General features: G+C 36.2%; 1 protein-coding gene across 12 annotated transcripts in view; it reads right to left on the reverse strand.

Moving 5' to 3' along the window:
- ETV1 (ETS variant transcription factor 1) overlaps positions 1-23,421 on the reverse strand; it is a 92,188-nt gene that overhangs the window by 58,778 nt on the left and 9,989 nt on the right. For 10 of the 12 annotated variants that reach the window (XM_045494961.1, XM_045494956.1, XM_045494957.1 and 7 more), the window contains one exon: positions 20,867-20,920. The exons of the other annotated variants lie outside the window; for them this stretch is intronic. In XM_045494961.1, coding sequence (XP_045350917.1) covers positions 20,867-20,920 — 54 coding nt within the window. The remainder of the gene's footprint in view (positions 1-20,866; positions 20,921-23,421) is intronic. 12 annotated transcript variants of the gene reach the window in all.

Genomic DNA, 23,421 nt, shown 5'->3' on the forward strand with positions numbered 1-23,421 from the left:
AGATAATATTGATGTTGCCCAAACTTTCTTATAATAGCCCATGAGACTTTTTTCTTAACTTTATTTATCTTTGAGAAAGAGTGGGAGAGAGAGGTGGAAGGGAAGAGAGAGAGGAAGAGATACAATCCCAAGCAGGCTCAGCACTGTGAATGCAGAGCTTGACACAGGGTCTAACTGTGAGACCATGACCTGAACTAAAATTAAGTTATAGAGTTAGACTCTCAACTCACTGAGCCACCCAGGAGCCCCAAGACTTTCTTGTAAAGACTCACAGCTAAGAACCAGTGTTTGCTTCCTACACTGTGACAAAGCCATCATCACCTCTAGATGCCGATCAAGCCCTTTTTGTCATTTCTTAACAATAAATATTAATTTAAAAAAACCTACAGGTCAAGAATGATATCAGAATAATGAACTATAAAAAGTCTACTGACACAGTGCCAGCCTTCACCAATAAAGCAAGAAGCAAAAACTGAACCGTAATAAAGAAAACCAACCAAGAGAATTATGGATAGGCTTAACCATGGCCATGAAATATCATAGAAGATCCATTATACAATATACTGATTTGACTGTGTGTTGTATCAAGCAAATGTGAATGATTCATGGGTGTATACACAGATCACATTTCCATAGCTAAAGGATATAATCCCAAGAAAACTGTCATTGGAACAAAGACTTCTAGAACTATATTAGCATTTGATAAGTAATTTTTCAGATTTGATGTATTCATTTTTTAATAGATTGCTTCCTTTGAATATAAGCCTCTTTTTAAAAACATGTTATATGTTAGATTAAAAATTGTTTTTCTTCTAATGGAACCTATCTCTGATTTTTTTTTTAATATTAATGTTTTATTTATTAATTTTTTTAATGTTTATTTATTTTTGACAGAGAAAGAGAGAGAGAGAGACGGAGCATGAGCAGGGTAGGGGCAGAGAGCGAGGGAGACACAGAATCCAAAGCAGGCTCCAGGTTCTGAGCTGTCAGCACAGAGCCCGATGCGGGGCTCGAACCCACGAGCCATGAGATCATGACCTGAGCCGAAGTCGGACACTCAACCGACTGAGCCACTCAGACGCCAATTTTATTTATTTATTTATTTATTTTTTTCCCCTAACATTTATTTATTTTTGAGACAGAGAGAGACAGAGCATGAGTTGGGGAGCAGCAGAGAAAGAGAGAGAGACAGAATCTGAAACATGCTCCAGGCTCTGAACTGTCAGCACAGAGCCCAACACGAAGCTCGAACTCAGCAAGAATGAGATCATGGCCGAGCCTGACGTCAGAGGCTCAACTGAGCTACCCAGGTGCCCCAACATATCTCTAATTTTTAACTGGTGTAACAGTTTGGTGTTACAAATCACAAATGGACCAAATCTGATTACAGTATTTCATAAGAAATTCAAGAGATTGCTCTTCTTGTCCACCTTCACAAAGGAGCAGTTATCAAGAAGTACTTTAATCATGGATATAGAACTTACCAGTCTAACCTCTCTACTCTGCAATCCAATTTACGTTAAAACATTTATTTAAAGTTACAAAATTTGACTTGGGTGATATGTCCTAGGAATATATAATTATTAGAATAGCTCAAAACATAAAATCAAGTTTTGTGCCACTGTTCACTAATTCTATACATTTGTGATGAAAGACATTTCCTTAACTTTCACTCTATTTACAGTAACCCAGAAAGCCTTTGTAAATGTGTGCAAAATGATCCTTAAATTTTTATTATACTTTATAGAGTTTTTGATATAACTTGCTAGATAGTAGTTCAAAAGATACCTTTTTTTTTTTTTTTTTTACCCGACTCTGGAGCCTCTCCACGTCACCATCCCACAAGTGCATTCTGGAGGCTACACAACAGGAGAAACTCCTTATAATAAGATCATTGTGATCCTTCAGGAACTAAGCCCTGTCTGATGAGAATCAAGACAACTCACCAGTTACTAAATCTGGCTCCATAACAATAGTGTCATGGCAGCATTCCAATGTATTTTTTTTTTTTTTACTTTGACTTGCTAACTGCAAATAAGGGGAAATTAGATTACCACATTAAACATAAAATATAGAGCGTAACTAGGTAGCAGTGTTGTACAGGTGTTATCGGAAATAGAAAACAGCAGCATGAAGGCAATAATATTTGAAGATTACAAATCTTTTTGCTTCTGTCTTGGGCAGAGCATTTTGTGGTAACATCAAAATGTGCATGCTAATCTTTGCACAATGCAAGTCTTTATGTTACTCATGATGTACAGATGTACTAAGTAGGACATAAATTCTATATTTGTTTTTATTTTCACATAAATTTCACCTAAATAAATATTACTCACTAATCCTTGCAGGTTTTTAAAATTTAGCTGCAAGGTATATATAAATGGACCCTTATTCTTCAATGAGGTGGTGTATCCATACACTTAATGTATTCTCACGTTTAACTGCTTTCTTCTAAACGGTCAAAACTATATTTACTGCTATGTCAACCTAAAGCACCATTTAAATTTAACCTTTTGAGACTCTTAGATGTTAAAAGCATGCCCATGTGAATGAACAGATATTACAAGGCCCGCTATAGGTCACAGGTTATACAGGAATAATCGTTTTTCTATAATTTAGTGATCAAAGAGGATGGTAAACAATGACAACAGCATTCTTTCAAGCCCTTTAGTGGTCTACCAACACAACACAGTGTAGGAAAGTCATGTGTAGAATGGGTATCTTTTTCACATTTCCTTTTAATAGTACATTCTAAAATACAATCTGATTCTTTAAAACAGTGAGCTCTGCCAACGGGTCTGCTGTAACTCCATGTATAAGGTGACCAGTAGGTGTGTCAAATACTGCAGCCAGATGATATATGCAACAGCTTACATTAGCACTTAAACACACAAAGAAGATTTATACAGTCCTCCTTTGTAATGGATAGTTCCAAGAAACGAGAAAAATATGAAGATGAAAGAGTCCTTCTGCTCTCCTTCCATGTGTGCAAATAGAAACGAACTTTGGAGAAACACATGGATACCACCTGCAAAACAACTGTGTGATCACAAACATAATAGGCCTGGTTTGCATTCTCTTCCTTGCCCTTTGAAGTTAATAGAAGCTTTGTAAATTGTGGGTGTGCACAGGGATAAAAATTAAATCAGATAAAGCATGATTTAAAAGGAGTCTTCCCTTACAATGCATACATAAATTCTTGGCCAGTGAACATTTGTTTAAACTACCACATTAGCTGACACTAACATAGTTATAAATTTTCCAATACATATGCATTATATAGTATGTTATTTGTTTTAAATACAGTAAACTACAGTGTGCCTATACGCTCAAACACATTTCCCCACTCCCCCCACCAAAAAATTGTATATTCATTCCACTTTGTCGTTTTCCTCTCCACTTTCTCCTCCTCAGTAATGGGTCATCAGAAATTTCATGCTTGGGAATTTCCAGGCTGGCCCATTTGTTCTTGAGATAAACCCCAGATATATGTGATTAATTTTGCTGACCCAGAAAATTCGACTTTCTCTGACCTATCAAACTTCATCTTCCCCACTATCCAACACACATCTCTTATCTCCAAATGCTGCTGCCCTTCTCTACAGGGACAGAGAAGGCACTTGCCTGGTTCACAGCAACTAACACCTGGCCTTCAACCCATCTAATGGGTCCTCCCTCCATTACTGGGTCAATCACATAAAAAGTGCAGAGCCACTTGAGGTGTGGTTCAGCTACACTGAACATTGAGACACCCAGGAGGATTAAGTTCCACTTCTATGACTTCTAACTCAGGCACTAACTTCCTGTGACCTTGGACAAACCGTCTAGCCCTAAGCAACTCATGTTTGGCAGGCAGCTTTATCTCTAACAATGTAGGCTTGTGGTTGAGAGTGTAAACTCCAGAGGCAGATCTGCAACTTGGTTGCTGTGTGACAAGAAACAATCCCTTTAACTACTCTGGGCCTCAATTTTTTTTTTTTTTCACCTGCATATAATAGTTCCTACTAAATTAGGCTGTTGCGAAGACTAGATACATTAAGGAATAAAGGGCTTAAAAGAGTATCCACCGAACAGTGAGCACTATGCAAATATTAGTGATTATTATCCATCAAATACAGAGATACGGGGTGGATTATCTCTAGGTTCATTACATTTCTAATATTTCATGGGTCTGAGTTTCCAATTCCGGACATGTTTCATTTTCTTCATGAAGCTATTCTCAACTATTCCAACCTATGTTCACCTCTTAAAAAACAAAAACAAAACACAACAAAACTATAGAATTTACTGTAACATTCATTTAACTTTAGTCAAGAGGTTTTTTATTGTTAATAACGTAGTAACAGTGATGTTAGTAATTGTAAATGTCCTGACCTATGTTATCCTTGTTCCGCATCTATGGTGTCCTTCCTACGGTGAGCCTCTCTCTAAAACGAGGAGACAGAAATATTCAGAGATTAAGACATATTCAGAGATGTTAGTAATTGTAAATGTCCCGACCTATGTTATCCTTGTTCCACATCTATGGTGTCCTCACTACGGTGAGCCTCTCTCTAAAACGAGGAGACAGAAATATTCAGAGATTAAGTGACCCACCAAAGTCACCCAGCTAGAAAATAGTAGATAAGGGCCATGTCAGAACCTACACTCTTAGCTACTCTGTTAACTCCCAACTCTACTGTATCTTTACCATCCCTAGCATGTTTTCCTCTCTTCTCCAACTTCCCAGCATACTTTTCGAAGTCAGGGATTATTTGGCTCAGCGAGGCATTTTTGTTTTTTATTAATGCATAAGAACTGTATCCTAAATCAATAAATACTTAAGTATTTGTCTATTATCTTGGCATTTTAACTACACAAGTAATTTATACAATTTCTAAAATGGAATAACTAAAAAACATGGCTTAAAAATCGTTTGATCTGCTAAACCATTATTTTTTCTAATTGTGAGTTATGAATAGTCATGCGTGTTTCCTAGAGAACACTATGCATAGACAATCTACCATACAAACTAGAGAAAGAATGAGATCTTTCACAACTTTTTAATGTATATGCTTCCACAACTGTAGCATTTCCTCCTGTTGGGATGGTAATGGAGCAAAATGGAAAGAAAGCTAATGTTAACCTTTTGGAGAACAATTTATTCATTATAGCTATCTAGAGAAGATATATTAGCAGCATTGGTAGGTAGAGGAAATGACATCGCAAACCAAACCCTTTTACTACTAGATCAATCAAATGTAATCATTTTGAATTTGTTTTAACTGTATTGTTGGTGTTACTATTTTGAAAACTGTAGCTTATGAAATCCTCTGGCCTCAAAACAGGATATGCATTAAATACACACTGACAATGTCTTTCTTCTATAAAGCCACTGAGTTATCAAGTATTAACCTGTGTGCCAAAATTCTGACATAAAATATCTCATTTAATCATTACATCAACCCATTTACTTTCCCTAACTTTTACATAAGAGGCTCAATAAAGTTAGGTGATTGGCCCAAGTTCACAAAAATGCTAAAATGTACAACTAAGCACTGAACCTATATGAGCTGGCCTCCAAAGCCAACAGGTCACCTTGTGAGATTAGAGCAACTTGAAGATCTCTACTTCAGGGCTGAATAATCCTCTAAGGTTAGTAATTCCAGGATTTCTTTCAGGTACAGCTAGAATCTATTTTTCTTACATTTAGCATGCAGAGGCCAATTGGTGAAACTCTTAAATTTGAATTTGTCTTCCTGTAGCTTTTGCTTTTCCACGGAAGCCAAAAATATAAGGATTTGTTACCATTAAGAATGAGTACACTAATACTCATGAAATGCTTTGGGTCAAACACATCTAGTCTGGTAGAAGCACAACCACGGCCTAATGCTTGATTCATTGGGGTAGAAGCTATTTTATAAAGATGATCTTGGGTCATTCACAATTTAATCAGCCAATTACTTTTATATGGGCTTCCAGAAGGCCATCTCTAAAGTCAAATATCATTTCTTCACAAGTGGTATTACAGCAAGGGTCCCATAGATTAATTTTTATCATTTAAATAAGAGATGATCATAAAATTAGCACCCTTCTAATATAGTTCTCATCTTGATTATTGCTATTTAACTGGTGAAATTTTTTTCTTCAAGCTGAGTGAACACTGTAATTATTATTGCTTTGCATTGTAAAGGTTGCATCTTAATTGAAAAATAAACACTTTTTTAATTTTCAATGAATACGTGAACTTCAAAATCAACAAAAACATTGAAGATGCAGGCAATTTTGCTAGACCCACAAATTAAAGTGTCCTTGATCAACCAGAATTCATAACCCGTAATCTTAAACATAAGATGCTAACTGATCTTATAACCTGGCCAGTATCACAAGTACCAAATGTTTTCACCTCAACTTTCTGCTTATAAATCCCTTATGGTCGGGGCGCCTGGGTGGCGCAGTCGGTTAAGCGTCCGACTTCAGCCAGGTCACGATCTCGCGGTCCGTGAGTTCGAGCCCCGCGTCGGGCTCTGGGCTGATGGCTCAGAGCCTGGAGCCTGTTTCCGATTCTGTGTCTCCCTCTCTCTCTGCCCCTCCCCCGTTCATGCTCTGTCTCTCTCTGTCCCAAAAATAAATAAACGTTGAAAAAATAAATAAATAAATAAATAAATCCCTTATGGTCAAAGCAACAGTAGGTTTGAACAAACACTTCTGAATGTCTTCTGACAGTGTCACTGTGGATAGGTACTGAACTGCAGTGTGATCAATGGTAAAAGGTCAAGCTGTTCTTACAATTATTTTAGAGTATGTATAGAGACAGGCTATAAGTTGGTAGGTATAGACATCATTTCTGAGTATGGCAAAAACAAAAAAAACAACACAACACAAAAAAGTAAATTGATCAAAATGAATGCATTTCATCACAAATATTATATGAATTTTACACTTTGTTTATTTCATATAGATTTGTAGATATATAGAATAAAAGCTTATAGCATTGCCTTTTATGTCCAAACATACATGTGTAATATATTCCATATAAACACACATAATGTTATACATATCTGTGTGTGTGTGTGTGCATGTGTGTGCTGTGAGTGGTATGCAAGTTTTTCTAGGGGAAGGTAATGTTATCATCCCTGTTTTATGTGGAAGGAACTGAGGCACAATGATGTGAAGTTGCTTATTCAAGGTCACATACTATTAAATGGCAGAGATCTGAACTCCAGGGTCCAAGATCTATTACCTTGCTCGTATGCAGTATACTGTTCTCAGTCCCCCGAGAGAATGCCATCACTTCATATCATACGACTTTAGTGTTTTGAGCATTAATACTACATAAGAGCATGAAGAGATATTTAAAATGTAATGTACTATCAGACAAAATGCCAAATGTGATGTTCAGCTGACTTCAGCATATTAGTAGCAAATGTCTCTGACCTAATTATGTGATACTTTATAGTAAACAGTGTCCCAAACACAATTTAAAAATTCTCTTTTGAGAGCACCAATATTTTGTTAAGCAAACATTCAGGATTCCTGAAACTAAAGGCTTATGTATACACAGAACTTAACCACATTTCTACAATTCAAAGCATGAGGATGAAGATTTTCATAGAGTAATAGGGAATTTACAGGGCTGTCTACTCCACCCTTAATTTCCATATATGTGTTATTTGGTACATTACATTATAAATTAGAAGACACTTATAAATAAGAAACATTTTTATAAGTTTTATTTTTCCTGAATTTATATCATACAAACATATAGACTTGTACATATGTGCACATGCACTTGGCAAAAATATTTACATGAATATTTTTCACTTGTGGAGTCACAGCATTTCAATAAATGAGTGGTTGCCACAGTTTGCTGCGTGCTATCGTGTGCACAAGAGCAAATGTCACGTGAGTCCTGGTTCTGCCATTCACTATTTGTAGGACTCTGGTTATTGCACTAAACCTGTATGAGCCTCGTCTGCCCTGCTCCCGTCCCAGGGCACTGTGAAGAGCAAATGAGTTGACGGATGTGAAAATGATCTATGAACTAAACTGCTAAGCAAATAAAAAAGGAGATTGGTGCTATCGCTACTATTGTTTTTATCTTTCATTCCATAGCATCTAGCATAATACCTGGCACTCGGGATGTTTGTTGTCTAAACTTATTTTTCATTATGAGGAAAAAAAAAGCTTTCTGGTTCTTAACCAAAACAACATGCTGCATTTTACCAAAATAAAGATGCCAGATCTTTAGATGCTAAAACTGTTATCCACTTAACTATATAATTAATATCAAAATGAGAGTATTTTTTTTCTCATTTCATAATCACAGCATTTGTATTTTACTATGCTTCCAATTATTGTAATTTTGCATTAAGGGTTTAGGAAGCATTTTAAAACCAGTCCTAACCAAAAAAAAAAAAAAAAAAGGTTTTATATATTTAGAGAGAAAGAGGGTAGGGGCGGGAGATTTGCTGATGATTAGAATTTGACAAAAAACAATTTAAGAAAAGTAAGAATGGAGTATTTTAAACAAAACACAGAAGGAGCCATTTGGATACGTGGGTCTCCTTACGTGTACTTCAGGTAACTACCTCCAAATATATATAAACGGATAGGTCTGTACATTCCATAAGCACATTATCCAAACCTTCAGAAATTGCCATTTAAAGGCCAAGGACTAAATTTTCACTTTGTGATCAATGGGACAGCTTTATCACAAGATGAGGTGACTGAAGTGTATTGATTAGCTGATAACCTTCTAATGCACCGGCCTTTAATCTGCAATAAAACAGTGAATGTAAGGAGAGCTTTCAGAAAGGAATACAGGGCTTGATTTTCCTAGTGGAAAACAATGTCGAGAGGCTCAGTATGGCAAAAGACCCAGAAAAACAGAACGATGACATCCAGTTACTTGGCTTTCCCAGCAGACCCGTGAGTTGAGGCAACTGTGTCACCTGACATTCTACCCCAGTGCCAAGAACCAGAGTGAAATCAAATCAACATAATAAGGCTGTTGTGTCCATGAGGATGGAGAAAAACAACCTCAAACAGCAGTAAAAGTTCACTTCACAGCATGACTGCCATTTCAAAGGAAAAGCTAACACTACTGGAGTGAACACTTCAGTATTACACATATATCTTGATAGGAATGAGCCATTTTTACCCGAGTCCAGCAGCCTTAACAGTATGTGACAGAACTTTTGCTGGCTAATCTGTGGCTGAAAGAAACCCTAAGAAAACCTTATGTTTGGGCCTTAAATATCAGTATTAAAAGATTCAGGGGGAAAGGTGGAGAAAGGGGGATAGATTTCTTTCTGATCAAAATTTATCCAGAACTGGGTATTGGCTTCTAGGTCTTGATCATAATTAATGTGAAAAACCCAAAGAACAGTAAACCGTGATTATGTACAAACACATTAAAACTGATAGAGTAGATAAACAAAAACTTGGCATAAAGATATATCAAACTGAATTTATTCCTTCTTACAACAAAATTAAATTTCTACTAATGGGGTAGCAAAGTTTAAATTACCTTCTTTAACAAGAAAATGGTTGAGAAAAATATTTCCTACTCCAGTGTGACAAATTGAGTCTTTGAGAAAGAAAAGGTCACCAGTAAGTGGAAGAATCTAGGTTGGTAAAATTCTTATTTGCCATTTTCCCAACATACAAGTTAAGGTATATGATCTTTCTTGTTTAAAATCACAGAACAAAATAACCTTTCTGGACTTCAGGTTTTTATCTTTACAACAAGAGCATGGGTATCGTTAATCTATAATGTCTCGCCGAGCAGCAGCTCTGAGATTGTCATGAATATTTACTACTACTTAGGTGATTCCATGAGCCCTACTACTCTGACTAGTACCAATGCTAATACTCCTGCTGGATAAGTAAGAGAAAATCCTCGAGGCAGGAAGAGGCAAAGTCTACAGCCTAGATGAGAAGCAGAAGAGTTCCTAAGTAGTAAGCCCTCCCGTCTTCCTTTCCCATAGCTATGAGCTCAACTAAGTTTACAGAACATCTTTCTTAGGACAAACCCCTATGGAAAGGTTCTCTTGGTCTCTCTCTACCTTGACAAGAAGAATTTTATCAATATCAGTAACAATAACATCAATGTCCGGTATGAAGAACACTCTTCGTTAGTGATGGAAGATTGTTTTTAAGAGTAGTAACAGCTGGTGTACAAAGGACAGATCAACGATTTCTGTCTCTAAGGGTACCTGGCTGGCTCAGTCAGTGGAACAGGCAACTCTTAATCTAAGGGTCATGATTTCAAGCCCCATGTTGGGTGTACAGCTCACGGTAAAAAAAAAAAAAAAAAAAAAGATACCAAAAAAAAAAAAAAAAAGAGTAGTAGCGGTTGTGAAACTTTTACAAGTGGGCTAAGTACTGACCCTCAGGAAGGGAGAAGATCTCCCCAGACAATGCAAGTACGAGCTGGAGATCTGACCTATATAATTTCATCACCTCATGCCTTAGGTATTTGAAAATTTTATGCCCTAGGTTGTTTGTGTTAAGTAGAGAATACTGAAAACTATATTGTGAGATTTGAACATCAAATAATATTTATTAGAGAGCTTTCATCTGACAACAGGACTGATCACTGATAATGTCACTTAAGGACAAATGGCTTTCAATTATCCCTCTAAGAAAAATGAAACGTGGAAAAATAGAAGCAGATAAGTTAACATTAGATTTCAAATGACTTAAGCCACCTGTGCATAAATATGTTTAAAGCATTTTTTTAAGATTCTAAATATCCAAGAAGCTATTCATTCAATTCACTGAATACCCACATGTGAATTATACCAAGATGTGTAGGACATGATCCATCCTCTATAAACCAACTTAAGTATTATTAAAATTAAGATGTATGTAAAGCATTTATGAGCACATAGAATTCATTAATTCTGACTAAGATAAGCAAAGAACAAATGGCATTCATGAATGAAATGACTCACGAATGAGTATGATAAAAATTAGGGTAGGTCGGGGCACCTGGGTGGCTCAGTTGGTTAAGCATCCGACTTCGTTATCAGTTCATGATTGCACGGTTCGTGAGTTCAAGCCCCACCTCGGGCTCTGTGCTGACTGCTCGGAACCTGGAGCCTCCTTCAGATTCTGTGTCTCCCTTTCTCTCTGCCCCTCACCCCCCTCTCCCTTTCAAAAATAAACATCAAAAAAATTTTTTTAATTAGGGTAGGTCAATATTCTGCATATATAATTGCCAGTGGAGTACATGACTCATTTAAAGACATAAGATAATCTTCTTAGTCACTATCACAGGAATTTAGGCATAGGCTAAAAGAGGTACAAACACAGACACTGACAATAATCCACTGGAAAATCTAATGGCCATAACTTTGAGCAGAGTACTTTTTGTAGATCAGCATCTAAATACACAATGACTATTCACTCACACTGTCCCCTATACAATTTCAATCCCTTGACATGGGACGAATACAACCTTATTTATCAGTTGCATGCAGTTTAGAATGCAAGTTCCATGAGAGCAGAGGTATTTTTCTTGTTTGTCCACCACTGTACTATCAGTGCCTAGACAGAACACGACACATAATACACTCAAAAGATGTTCATTAAGTGAATAAATTTTTAGAGTCTTATAAACCTACTTAACATCCTCAATAAAAATACACAACTATGGACATTTGCATCAGAAAATAATTTAAACTAAAATCTCATCAGTAAAATAAGAATTGTTATGCTATTAAGATTTGTTATTCATATTCCAAATCATAAAAACCAAAGTAATGGATATGGCTCACATTTATAAGAATACAATCATTCCAATTTTGCAAACAGAAAAAACAAAAAAAAAAGATTTCCCTACAGTAAGACATAAATAAAGAAGCAATCACAATTCAAGCCTCTTCTATGGGATCCAAAATCACCCCTAACACAGTCATAAAGCCAAAAACTAGGAGTTAACTATGAAACAAACTTCTGACAGGTTTAACAATATGGCCTGTACAGCAAAATGAACTTCTTTGCTAAACTTTAGATTTAAATATTAGTCAGAATGCACATAAAACCATTATACAAAGGTTATACAAAGGTACTTTTTCTAACTGAAAGTTTAATTAGGCATCATATAAACCGGATTTCAATCTGGCCATTTCTCATATACTGTCAATAACTGAGTTCTTGAGTTAACATCATCCTCACCTACTGTCAAGAGCAAGAAATGCTTGTTGGGGGTGTAATTCGTTACATTTTTAAAAAGCAACCACCACTGGTTTGTTCCCAGGTTGTGGCACCAAAAAAGAAGGAAGTCAACCACATCAAATCAACCATTTTTACTTACTGCTACACAGTACAAACCATCATTAAGAGAAAATTCAATAACAGAATCAAATACATAACTGTGCACCTTAAGTAGATGTTTATGTTATAAAAGAGGGAGAGTAGAAAAAAATGGTAAAAATAAAAACCCATAAAAACACTAAACACACAGTTATGACATAAAGGTCCACATGTACTACTTTAGTTCAAATTATTTCTTCTTTATATCTGACTCCATAAAATTTACATTTCTTATGAAATGGCAACCCAAAAATGTACTTATTTTCATGACTGCTTTGACCTTATTTGCAAATACTAATAAATGTTGTTTTTTGCTCTTTTTTATTCATGACTATACATAAGTATATGTATGTATATTAAAAATACTGGAACAAAGAATATAATATTTTATGTAAGCTTTCCAACAAATACTGTTTAAGCTTTTAGCTTAATAAGCCCAGTAACTGCATAATGATATATTAATTTAATATTAAGTAAAATTTAACCAAAGATGGCACAGATCACTTGCCCTAAAATAATTTGTTACTAATTATAGGCAGAGTAAATGGAAAGGATTTATTGGCATACTTTCTTTGATCATATTACTGAAGTCAATTTCTAGGATAATGTGTTAAACTAAAGGCCAAATTTAAGAGGACATATAAAATAGGAAAGAAAAAGCTAAAAACTTGGAAGTGAAATGTATAATTTCAGTTTTCAGCCATAACAAAGCAACAAACTCCAGTTTTGTGGGGAGTTGAGTGTTACTTTGTCTTTTGGTTTTCACTCTGAACCATCTACCTTAGGAAGAATGAGATGATAAAACCAAAAATTTTGAAAAGAATCTATCAGAACAGACTTGATTAAAACTGATGCAGATTTCTAGCTATAAGTATATAGTCACAGTAATCTCTATTTACACATATTTCTCCATTAATTGTGGTTTTTCTAAAGTCTACCTTTTTATATTCAGCAAGCATTCACCATATTAGATACTAACACTTCTTTTTTCTCTGAATGTGGAAAAAGTGCCATAATCATAATGTGTTCCAGGCTGGAGAGATTATTTATTTCCTTGTCATTTTACAGATAAGTAAACAAAGGTTACCTGACGTGTCCAAGGTGTATGATTTAGAGTTTGTTTCTTCTATTGAACTTGATAGATTCTAGGTTATCTAAGGCAAAATTTCTTATAAGATGTAGCTTTTTTTCTACTGGCTTTGGGTTTTCATTTGAAAAATACATTCTTGGTGAAATAATCTAGCACCAAACTGCTTGTTTTGCTGACAAGGTCGTCACCAGACGCTAAACTGTGATAAGCATAATGCAGATGTGCACAACCAATGGAAGAGTAGATGGTCTGATGACAAGAATCCCTAGTGGATACACCTGGAACCGGGTGGGGCCACCACCTGTTGGTTCTCTGATGGGAACCAACCCTTCCTTATAAGGGGTTGATCCCTTATAAACTAGAGGGGAAGATCCCTTACAAACTAGGACTGATTCTACTATGACCAGGATCTACAGTGAGCAATGACTGTCTCAAGGTAAATGTAAGAGAAAAGAAGTAGAAAGTCATCTTTGGATCTGGAAAATACAAATAATTCTAGCAAAGACAAAAAAACTAAGAAGCTATTTTAACAATATCATTTTTCTATAGACTTCGTTTTTTTTGTTTTTTTTTTTTTTTTTTCAACATTTATTTTTGGGACAGAGAGAGAGACAGAGCATGAACGGGGGAGGGGCAGAGAGAGAGGGAGACACAGAATCGGAAACAGGCTCCAGGCTCTGAGCCATCAGCCCAGAGCCCGACGCGGGGCTCGAACTCACGGACCGCGAGATCGTGACCTGGCTGAAGTTGGACGCTTAACCGATTGCGCCACCCAGGCGCCCCTAGACTTCGTTTTTAATTTCCTGGTGTATTTAAATAAGAAAATGACAGTGTATTACTTACATAAAAATTTCCAGAAACTACATGTATCACATAATGAATTGTATATGTTTATGAATAGTAGAGCCCATCCTAAACTCAATTGCAAAAGACTGATACCGCTGCCGTTGTTGCACAAGTAAGTAAATGACAACTAAGCGAAATGTCTGACCCTGTGTCATGTGGAAAGCCTACATCAGAATCCTCTAACAGCTCATTAGAAATTAGGGGACTCAATTCCACACCTGAAAGTCAAGCTCTTGTAAGATAGGGGACATGAAGCTGCATTTGAACAAGCTTTCCAAACTATGCTTGTTCATTTCCAAGTGTGAATAAGATTACTGGACTTCTGTAGAATTACATATCTGAGTACTTTCAATATATTAATTAAAACATATTTCAAATGCTTATGTTCTCAAATGGGGTGCAAGATAAAATCTAAACCTGATAAATTAAGAAGTTGCAGTGTAAGGATATTATTTAACATGTTAACATGTGGCATTAATGAAAAGGCATTAGAAAAAGAAAGAAAGAAAGAAAGAAAGAAAGAAAGAAAGAAAGAAAGAAGAAAGAAAGAGAAAAGAGAAAAGAAAAAGGTTGCCTAAGGAAAACGGGGAACGATCTTATTTGTGGTTTTTTTTTCCCTACTCTATGAACATACTGCTTTGATAAAATATTCAAAAAGACAAAAAGAAAAAGAAAAAAGCCCAATACACCTGAAACAACAAAAACAATACACAAAGGAAACAGAATCTTCAAGCGCTAGCTACAGCTTAGATCTCAAGCAATACTACCTAAGATGAGGAAGGCAGGAGGCTACTCATCCTTGAAATGGATGGTTTGAGTCTGACTATAGTGGCATGTTTAAAAATGCCTCAATTTTTTTTTAAAGAAAACAAAACACAGTAACAAACTCATGTTCCCAAATCCCAGAAATGGAATTCCTCTCTGAATATATGCTCACCTTCTGGTAAAGAAACTGTAGGAATGAAAGACAATGTCTTCCTGGCCAGTCATATACAAAAAGTGAAACAGGCAAGAAAGGTTTCAAAATTAGTAATAAAAAGCAAACTTAAAAAAAAAAAAGCAAACTTTTATAAAGTACTCACTATATGTGTAGAAAGGAACACAGTGCACAAAGATAGCTTAGTAGAAAAGCAGAAAAAATAAACAAAAATGACACATGCATGGAACTTCCCTATCCAGGATAAGGACGTGTTAATTTAAAAGAAATTATTCAGTCAGGGTCTGCATACACTTCTCTGGCTTCAGTTTCTTTTTTTTTTTTTTTTTTAATTTTTTTTTTCAATGTTTATTTATTTTTGGGACAGAGAGAGACAGAGCATGAACGGGGGAGGGGCAGAGAGAGAGGGAGACACAGAATCAGAAACAGGCTCCAGGCTCCGAGCCATCAGCCCAGAGCCTGACGCGAGGCTCGAACTCCCGGACCGCGAGATCGTGACCTGGCTGAAGTCGGACGCTCAACCGACTGCGCCACCCAGGCGCCCCTGGCTTCAGTTTCTTAAAAAGAAGATTTGCAATAGTAATCTGTTAAGGTCCTCCCTCCCCCGGCCCCATGTAACTGCAAAAAGGACCAAAGTACTATGGTTTTTTTTTTTAATTTTTTAATTCGTAAGAAAATGAAGTATAGCTACGACTTTTTATTTATTTGAACAAGGTATCACCCACGTAATAGAGGCTTTAAACAGCTGAGACCCCACACACTGGTTTGTCCTGATTCTTTTCAGTTGGGCCACCAGTGCCATATTACAAATTTCAATTGAAGTACACAAACTTGCAAGCTTTTACTATTTGCTTTGTGATGCACAAACATAGCAGAGTCAAGGTTATTATTATTCCTTTAAGGACACTATTCTAACTGAATTCCATTCCACTATTCTTTCTTGAGTGTAAGAGAAAGGAGTACAGTTACAAAGATCTATCCTGCTGGGAATTTTTGCATAACCCTGGTTATACCCCTGGGAATGTTCTGGGAAGAGGTAAAATGTAAATGAGAACACCATCTATCATGTGAATCACTTAGAGAAAACAATGAAAGGAACTAATATAACCAAATGGAAGCCAACTAGTTAGAAAACTTATATTATTGCAGTGAAAAAAATGATACGCGGTAGATTTCAAAAGATGAGTGCTACAACTAAAATGTAAAGTATGTAGTTTAAAATATAAGATTATTAATGTATACATTTAAAGCACATAATCTATAAAAATTCAGTTTATATATTGATGTGCATCTAATTTGGAAAGATAAGGCTAATCTACCTTCTAAATATTCTTTAAATTCTCTTTTCTGAAAAGACAGAATTCTACTTCCTCTGGACTAAAGCATATCTTAAAGTAATTCTGCTTTATTCAGCAGAGTGTCTGAGTTCTGAAAAGATTTGTTTCTAAGTCATAAACAATTTGTGATAGCCAAGTAATCTTTTCTTTTAGCCTCCATTCACTTCCCAGGATGGACTTGTAGGGAGTTGTTTTGTTTTTGTTTTTGTTTTTTTCATTTGCTTTTGATGTCTACATAGGTGTTCCAAAAGTCAGCACCCTTCAAAACGATCAGCAGCAAGCTATAGATCTTTCTATTCTGGATTTCCATTTGACATGTTTTAGAAGTAAAAATAAAGAATGGGAATATTTTTTAGGGAAAACCCAAGTATTATGGTTTAATCTCATTTTTCACCATGTTTGAATGCTCTGTTCTCTACTTTTCTACATAGATTTACACATTACAGACAAATGTATGCTCTGTAATCCAGTGTTGAGCTGACTTTAGCTGTTCATTCTCCTAACCTACATTTATCAAAGGGCTAAAGCAATAAAAAGAGAAGCATTTTATGTGGTTGAGGTAGGTAAGGAAATCTGGTTATTTACATTTGAAAAAAGGGCCCCATAGAATTTGTAGATGGGCCACACAGAGGGGGTGGGGTTTCTTTCTATTCCTAGAGATAGGATGCCTCTGCTCCACTAGGCATTCCCAGAGAAGAATCAGACATTTGTATAGGGCATTTAGCAGACAATCTAACCTTTCAGTTCCAATATTTGATAACCTCCTGCCTCCAGAAATCCTTAGAATTTAATTCATATACCCTATTTCTCTTTTTAAATCATTTTCCTTTGTTCTGTTCTCAATGAATGAACATCGAAATTAGCTGTTCACCATCTTCTGAACAATAGTTTTTTATGTCAATGAAAATGTGAAATAAAGCACATTTCCATTTCCTTTTCATTAGACTATTTCAGATTTATTTTCACCTTTGTTTAGAGGTCTCCTTCATAATTAGGTGTTTTATTCACAAGTCCCAGAACCTCACTTGTTAAACTGTAAATATTCACTACTGAGGACAAATAAAACTTTACCATTGTGAAAATGGTTGGCTAAACAATCATGGTTTTAGCATGTTTTTTCCAAAATGAGATTACATCTATTGTTTTAAGGCGTGATCATGTATTTCTACCTTAAGAAGGGAATTAAGACTTTGAAAAGACTTAGGAGGAAAAAAGTCCTAAGAAGCAGATCACTTTTAGGGTAACCACTTTATCTTCTGTACTGCTGTATTTGCTAAACAGATATGCTCCTAATCCTGCAACAGTTTAGTCTTATTGAAGAAAGACATGTATCGAAAATGTTACAAGGTGCTGTGGAGTCTCACTCTGCAGGGTATGGACGGCAAGACAAAGTCAGGAAAGACTTCAACACAGTGAAGCCTAAGGGGAGTCTGGAGTAGGAGGTCTGCCACCACCACAGAGCAAAAGCACAAGTTTAAAAAAGCAAAATGAGCCACATGTACAAAGGCAGAGAGACCTAAAACAGCTTCATCTGTTCCGAGACCTGAAAAATTAGAAGGGCTCAAGCTCAGCCGATAGGGAGGAACCAGGTGCTGGGCTGGCAAAAGTTAAAACTGACACAGCAAGTCGAGGTCCAGATTGTAGAATAAAGTTCTGGAAGACTTTGCTCAGAAGGGAGTTTAAGGAGAAAATTAACAAGGCCAGACAGCTATGTATTAATGCCACTGCAGAGAATGCATTGGGAGGAGGGAAAACTGAAGGCAAGAACACCAGTCAAAAGGCTTATGCACTAGACCAGTCAAGACAGAATGTGGATATGAACCCAGAGCATGAAACAGAGATAAGCAGAGACCACAAAATGAAGAGATTTTTGAAAGGCAGAATCAACAACTTGGTAAGGCAAGCAACTGAAAGTGTACAGTAAAGAACTGGGAGGGACTGAAGATAAAGATTACCCGCTTGGATGATGATGTCATCAACTGGGAAAGGCAAGGGAAGCAGACGAGAGAGGCTGATGAGGAAAAATTGTAACAATAATTTCCACACTGGCCTGGCTGAGCAGGAATTGTCTGTGGAACACCACGGGTAACAGTGTTTTACGCCAATGCCAAGCTAAGAGCGGAGGGTTGAGTCTGGATGTGTTGCATTTTTCTGACTTGGCACAAGCATCACGGATGAGTTGGTGGAGCAATGAAGATGCCCAGTAGACAGGGGCAGAGGGGACACACACGCTAGAGATAATGATGTGGGAGACATCACTACACAAAACTGGGCTGACCACTACCGCAGCCAAGAGCCACATGTCTATTCATATCTAAGGTCATAAAAATTAAACAAAAAAATTCCCATCTTCAGTCTCATGAACCACACTTCATGTGCTCAGTGAGCAATGTGTTTAGTGGCTATAATGCCAAATGCTTCAGATACAGATCACTTCCATCATCACAGATAGTTCTACGGGACTTTGCAGGGATGGCACATGTTAAATAAGAGCAAAGGCTTACAGACAGAACCCTAGGGAAACAGAAGGGCAGGAAGATGAGTGGAGTGAAGAGGAGTTATCAAAGCAGTAAAAAGGGAAAGGAAAAAAACACCCCACTGTGGACCAAGAGAAGAAAGAGTTCAAGGACACAAAAGAGTCAAGAATTTGAAAAACTGAAAAGACATCAAAATAAGAAAAGGAACGAATCTGCATTTTTTACCCTTGCATTTGGTATAGTATTGGAAGCATTACCAATTTCTTCAGATGTAAAATGACTCAAGGAGAATACTTCTCCCACTCAGATGACAGGTTTAACTTTTAGAAAACACTCAAATGTCCAGAAAGAGCAATGCTAGAAGTGTGACCATTCCCTTCCCACACTGTAAAGAAGAAAGGCAGGCCTTGCCTAGCCAGCATCCTTAGATGTCATCTTTCTGGGAATTTCTAAGAATCTCTAATTAGTTCTATATCATTGTTGAAGAGGCTTCTTGAAATTGTATTCTAATAACTATATTCAGACATTAAACAGCACACAAAATTATCTTCTCAGATCAAAAATTAAGCTGACAGAAGACCAGTTACCAGGAGCTGGGGGCAGTGGGGAGTTAGTTTTTAGTAAGCACAGAGTTTCAGTATGAGATGATGAGAAAGTTCTGGAGGTGGCCAGTGTCAATGTTTGCATAACAACGTGAGTGACACTGAACTGCCCACTTATAAAATGGCTAAAATGGTAAATTTTCTGTTATGTATATTTTACCACAATTAAGCAAAGAAAACTGTAATAGAGCTCAACTAAAACACAGGAGAGGATATGGATATAACCTCTCACAACTCTTGACACCTGGGAAATTGAAAACACCAAACATAAAAGGGGAAAACATGGCTTACAGACATCTGTTTCTCAAAGTCACAGAGGTATCTGTAGGAGATGTGTGATATTAGGTGTGAGAATATGGGTTTGCTAAATTGTAAGGTGGAAAGCATTTCTGGTAGCTATTGATACTGCCCCCTGTGAAACTGTCAGTGGTCTGGAAAAAATGAGTCAAGTTAGAGCTTTAAGTGGTACTAATGAATGAAAATGCATTAGGTCAGTTTCATAATCAAGATGGCATTTACACCCCTTTCTTTACTATTTACACCTCAGGTCAACAGCTGTAGTTAGTTGGTAGAATGGCAAAGCCTAAATAGAGAAGGAACCCCCGAGGCAGCCATGTTTGTACAAGCATAATGCTCACTCGGGGACTCCTGGGAGGCGAGCATCCTGTGAATCACAACTCACGCATTCTCTGACAGGCCCTAGAGCAAGGCTCAGGGAAAGAAATACTGGAAGGGATCTTAAGAGAAGCCAAGGGCTCCGTCCATGCGTCTTACTGTAACTAGGAAACAGAAAACGAAGGTAAAAACTAAATCGAAACGAGTGCAAGTTCATGAATGTAAAATAATACGAGCCAATGCATTTGTGTAAGTTATTCAATAAATAATCTCACATGGATGTTAACTACTGACTTTCTCCCATCAGCATTTAGTCTTTTTCTCGTGAACATAACAAAAAAAATTGTAAGTAAACACTTGCACGTTCATGGATCGCACCCTATTTCTTCTCCGAGGATATTAACCAAATACAGAGAATAGGACCATCTTTTAATCAAAACAGTTTTCCTTGGCTACTCTTTGGAGCTCTACTCAGATCATATAGGGACCCTGCTGATGTCACAACTTGACAAATATAATCATCTCATGACTGTAAGCTAGAAAGGTACCAACATAATGCAAGAACAGACACTGGAAGTAGAAACCAACCAGAGAGAAAGAAGGAAAGAAGGAAACGAGAAAGACAGAAAAATTCAAGAGATGAGTCATACTATACTTACAACTTTCAGTCTGATAGTCTGGCACAAACTGCTCATCATTGTCAGGTACCTGAGCTGAAGAAAAAAAGAAATTAAAAAAAAATTAAGAGAGAAACTGCCAAGGCATAAGGAATGTCAAGTAAGATCTTTCAAGTAAGATCTTTTTCAGCTCCGATCAAACCTGTGATTATTTGCCAATGAGCTCCTATTTCAACCGGTATTGACGGCCATACTTGGGAGGGAAAATAGAAGCAACCATTGATGTCAACTAGAAAACATTTTATGTCAGAAATGTAATTGGGGCAGTTGTGGTCCCTCTGACTATCACCTGTCAGATGGAAATAAGAGAGACATACAAAATAGAAGAAGCTACAGGATTTCTATTAGCTGCCTGCTTCTTTGCAAGAATGAAGTAAGAAGTATTTCAATTCACTCACAGCCAGGGCTTCAGCAGCCCATCTAAATTAACTACACAATTTCTTTCAAACGACGTGCAGCTACACACATCCCTCTGCTTTTTCAGAAATGCCTGCTTCTGGTATGTTCGGCCTATTGCAAATTAGACTGCCATAATTAAAAATGTTTGACCTAAATTTGGCCAAAATAGGCTACAGACTCTTTTTTTTTTTTTTTTAAATGAAAGCATTGTCTTTGATTTTGGTCGTATATAAGAAAATATTGTATTTTAGTGATTGTGTCATAATACAGCATAAATAATAAAAATAAAGTCAATCTTTTCATACCAAGTATTTTCCTGGCAACTATACAACACTAATGAAAAGAATATCACTAGTTCATCAACCCTCACGTCAAATACCTTCCCTATTTTTAGTAAAGGAAAAAAATACTGAATAGCAAGGACTTAATGCATTCAGCAGCCATCAAAACACAAGGACAGTTTTTCGCTTCTAAAATATTTTCATCACGGTTGATTCAGACATCAAAATAACCTATTCCAAATTAACAAGATATTGCTAAAACAAGTTTTCGGGTACACACACAGATATACATACTCACATACACACAAACTACATAAAACAGAAGCTAGTTACTTTTAATTTAGTAAAAATAGGAGTTGTTCTATTTAACTTTAGCTATGATGTGATTACTAGTATTACTGTACTAGTATTATCTAATACTGAAACGTTTTATCCAGTCAAGTCATATTAAAATAAATGTCAATTTTTTTTTTTTTTTAAAAGAGCCTACACTGAATGGGGAAAGTTTATGAACAGAATCACTCTTTGCTGAAAAAGTTTTGGATTGGTAGTTGAATGATTTAAGAAAAATTCCCTATAAAAAGGAATTCTGTATTAAAATTTTTGTATAAAAAAGAAATACAACATAAATAGGATTAAGCATTCTTTTGTGTTGGCTTATTTAATCACATTTTTTAAACGGGAAATATCCGGCTGAATAAAATTTATATCATGTTTTCAAAAGGAGAACCAATGAAAATCTTGCCAAGTATTAAAATATATACAATGTGACATTAAATTCTTTCCTAACGTTCTCTGTGAACCAGGAGATCAGCTTATTAAAGACAAATTCCATCCTCTGTCACCAAAAATGTTAAGAACTTTTTTCCAAGCTATTAACTGATCAACCTATAATAAAAGAAGAGATTTCTTTTGCCCCCTTCATATTCCACTAATGTCTGCTACCATGGATAACGAAGGTCATGCAAACTTCAAATCATAGTTTTATGACTTCCTATCAGTGTAAACCACATACATTATTTAACCTATTTGAACTGTATTTTATTCCTTGGTGTAAAAGTGTTAATACAGGTTTTCTGTGACAACTACATGGAATTCTAAATGTGACTTATTTTTTCCAAACTTTCACCTCTCACCCACTTCTTCCAATTCACACACACACAACTCCTCCCGTCATTACAACGCACGTTACACATCTTCAGCTCTCGGGGAATTATATTGGAAAGGGATTAAAAAAACTGCTACAATTTGTACATTAGTATTCTCTAACTATAAACATTTTTTCACATTACAGTAAGCTTCATTTTTCTCACAGAGTTGTACAAGTAGAGTTTTCACACCAAAAAAAAAAAAAAGGTTTTCAATATCTACTTAATAAATAACAGCACGTAGACAGAACCAAATCCTACACATTTTTCCATCAAATCCACATGTCTTGGTTTGCCTTCGAAATTAACAGCTAAACAGACATAACTATTGAGATGCAAAATTATCAGCCACAGCAATTACTATGCTTTTTAAAAGCCAACATTTACAAGAATCTAATAAAAATGTAATATCCCTTTACAGGAATAGTTAAAAATAGCTGGTGAGTAACAAAAATATATTTGTAACTGAATACGCTGGTATGAGTGTCCTAAAGGCCAGACATTATTTTTTCCTTACTATCATAAGACAAAATTGCAACTCTGGGATACGTATCACTGCAAGAGAGACATAAAAATCACTGATGATTTTTTTTGATACGTGGTATGTGCTGGAATATGTTGGGGAGAAAAAAAAGCAAAATTTTAGAACAAGCTGGAAGTTATACTTCCAGATACATAGAAAATAGGTGCGTAACAATTTGTAAAAAGA

This window comes from Leopardus geoffroyi, chromosome A2, assembly GCF_018350155.1.
Source record: "Leopardus geoffroyi isolate Oge1 chromosome A2, O.geoffroyi_Oge1_pat1.0, whole genome shotgun sequence".
Classification (NCBI taxonomy): domain Eukaryota; kingdom Metazoa; phylum Chordata; class Mammalia; order Carnivora; family Felidae; genus Leopardus; species Leopardus geoffroyi.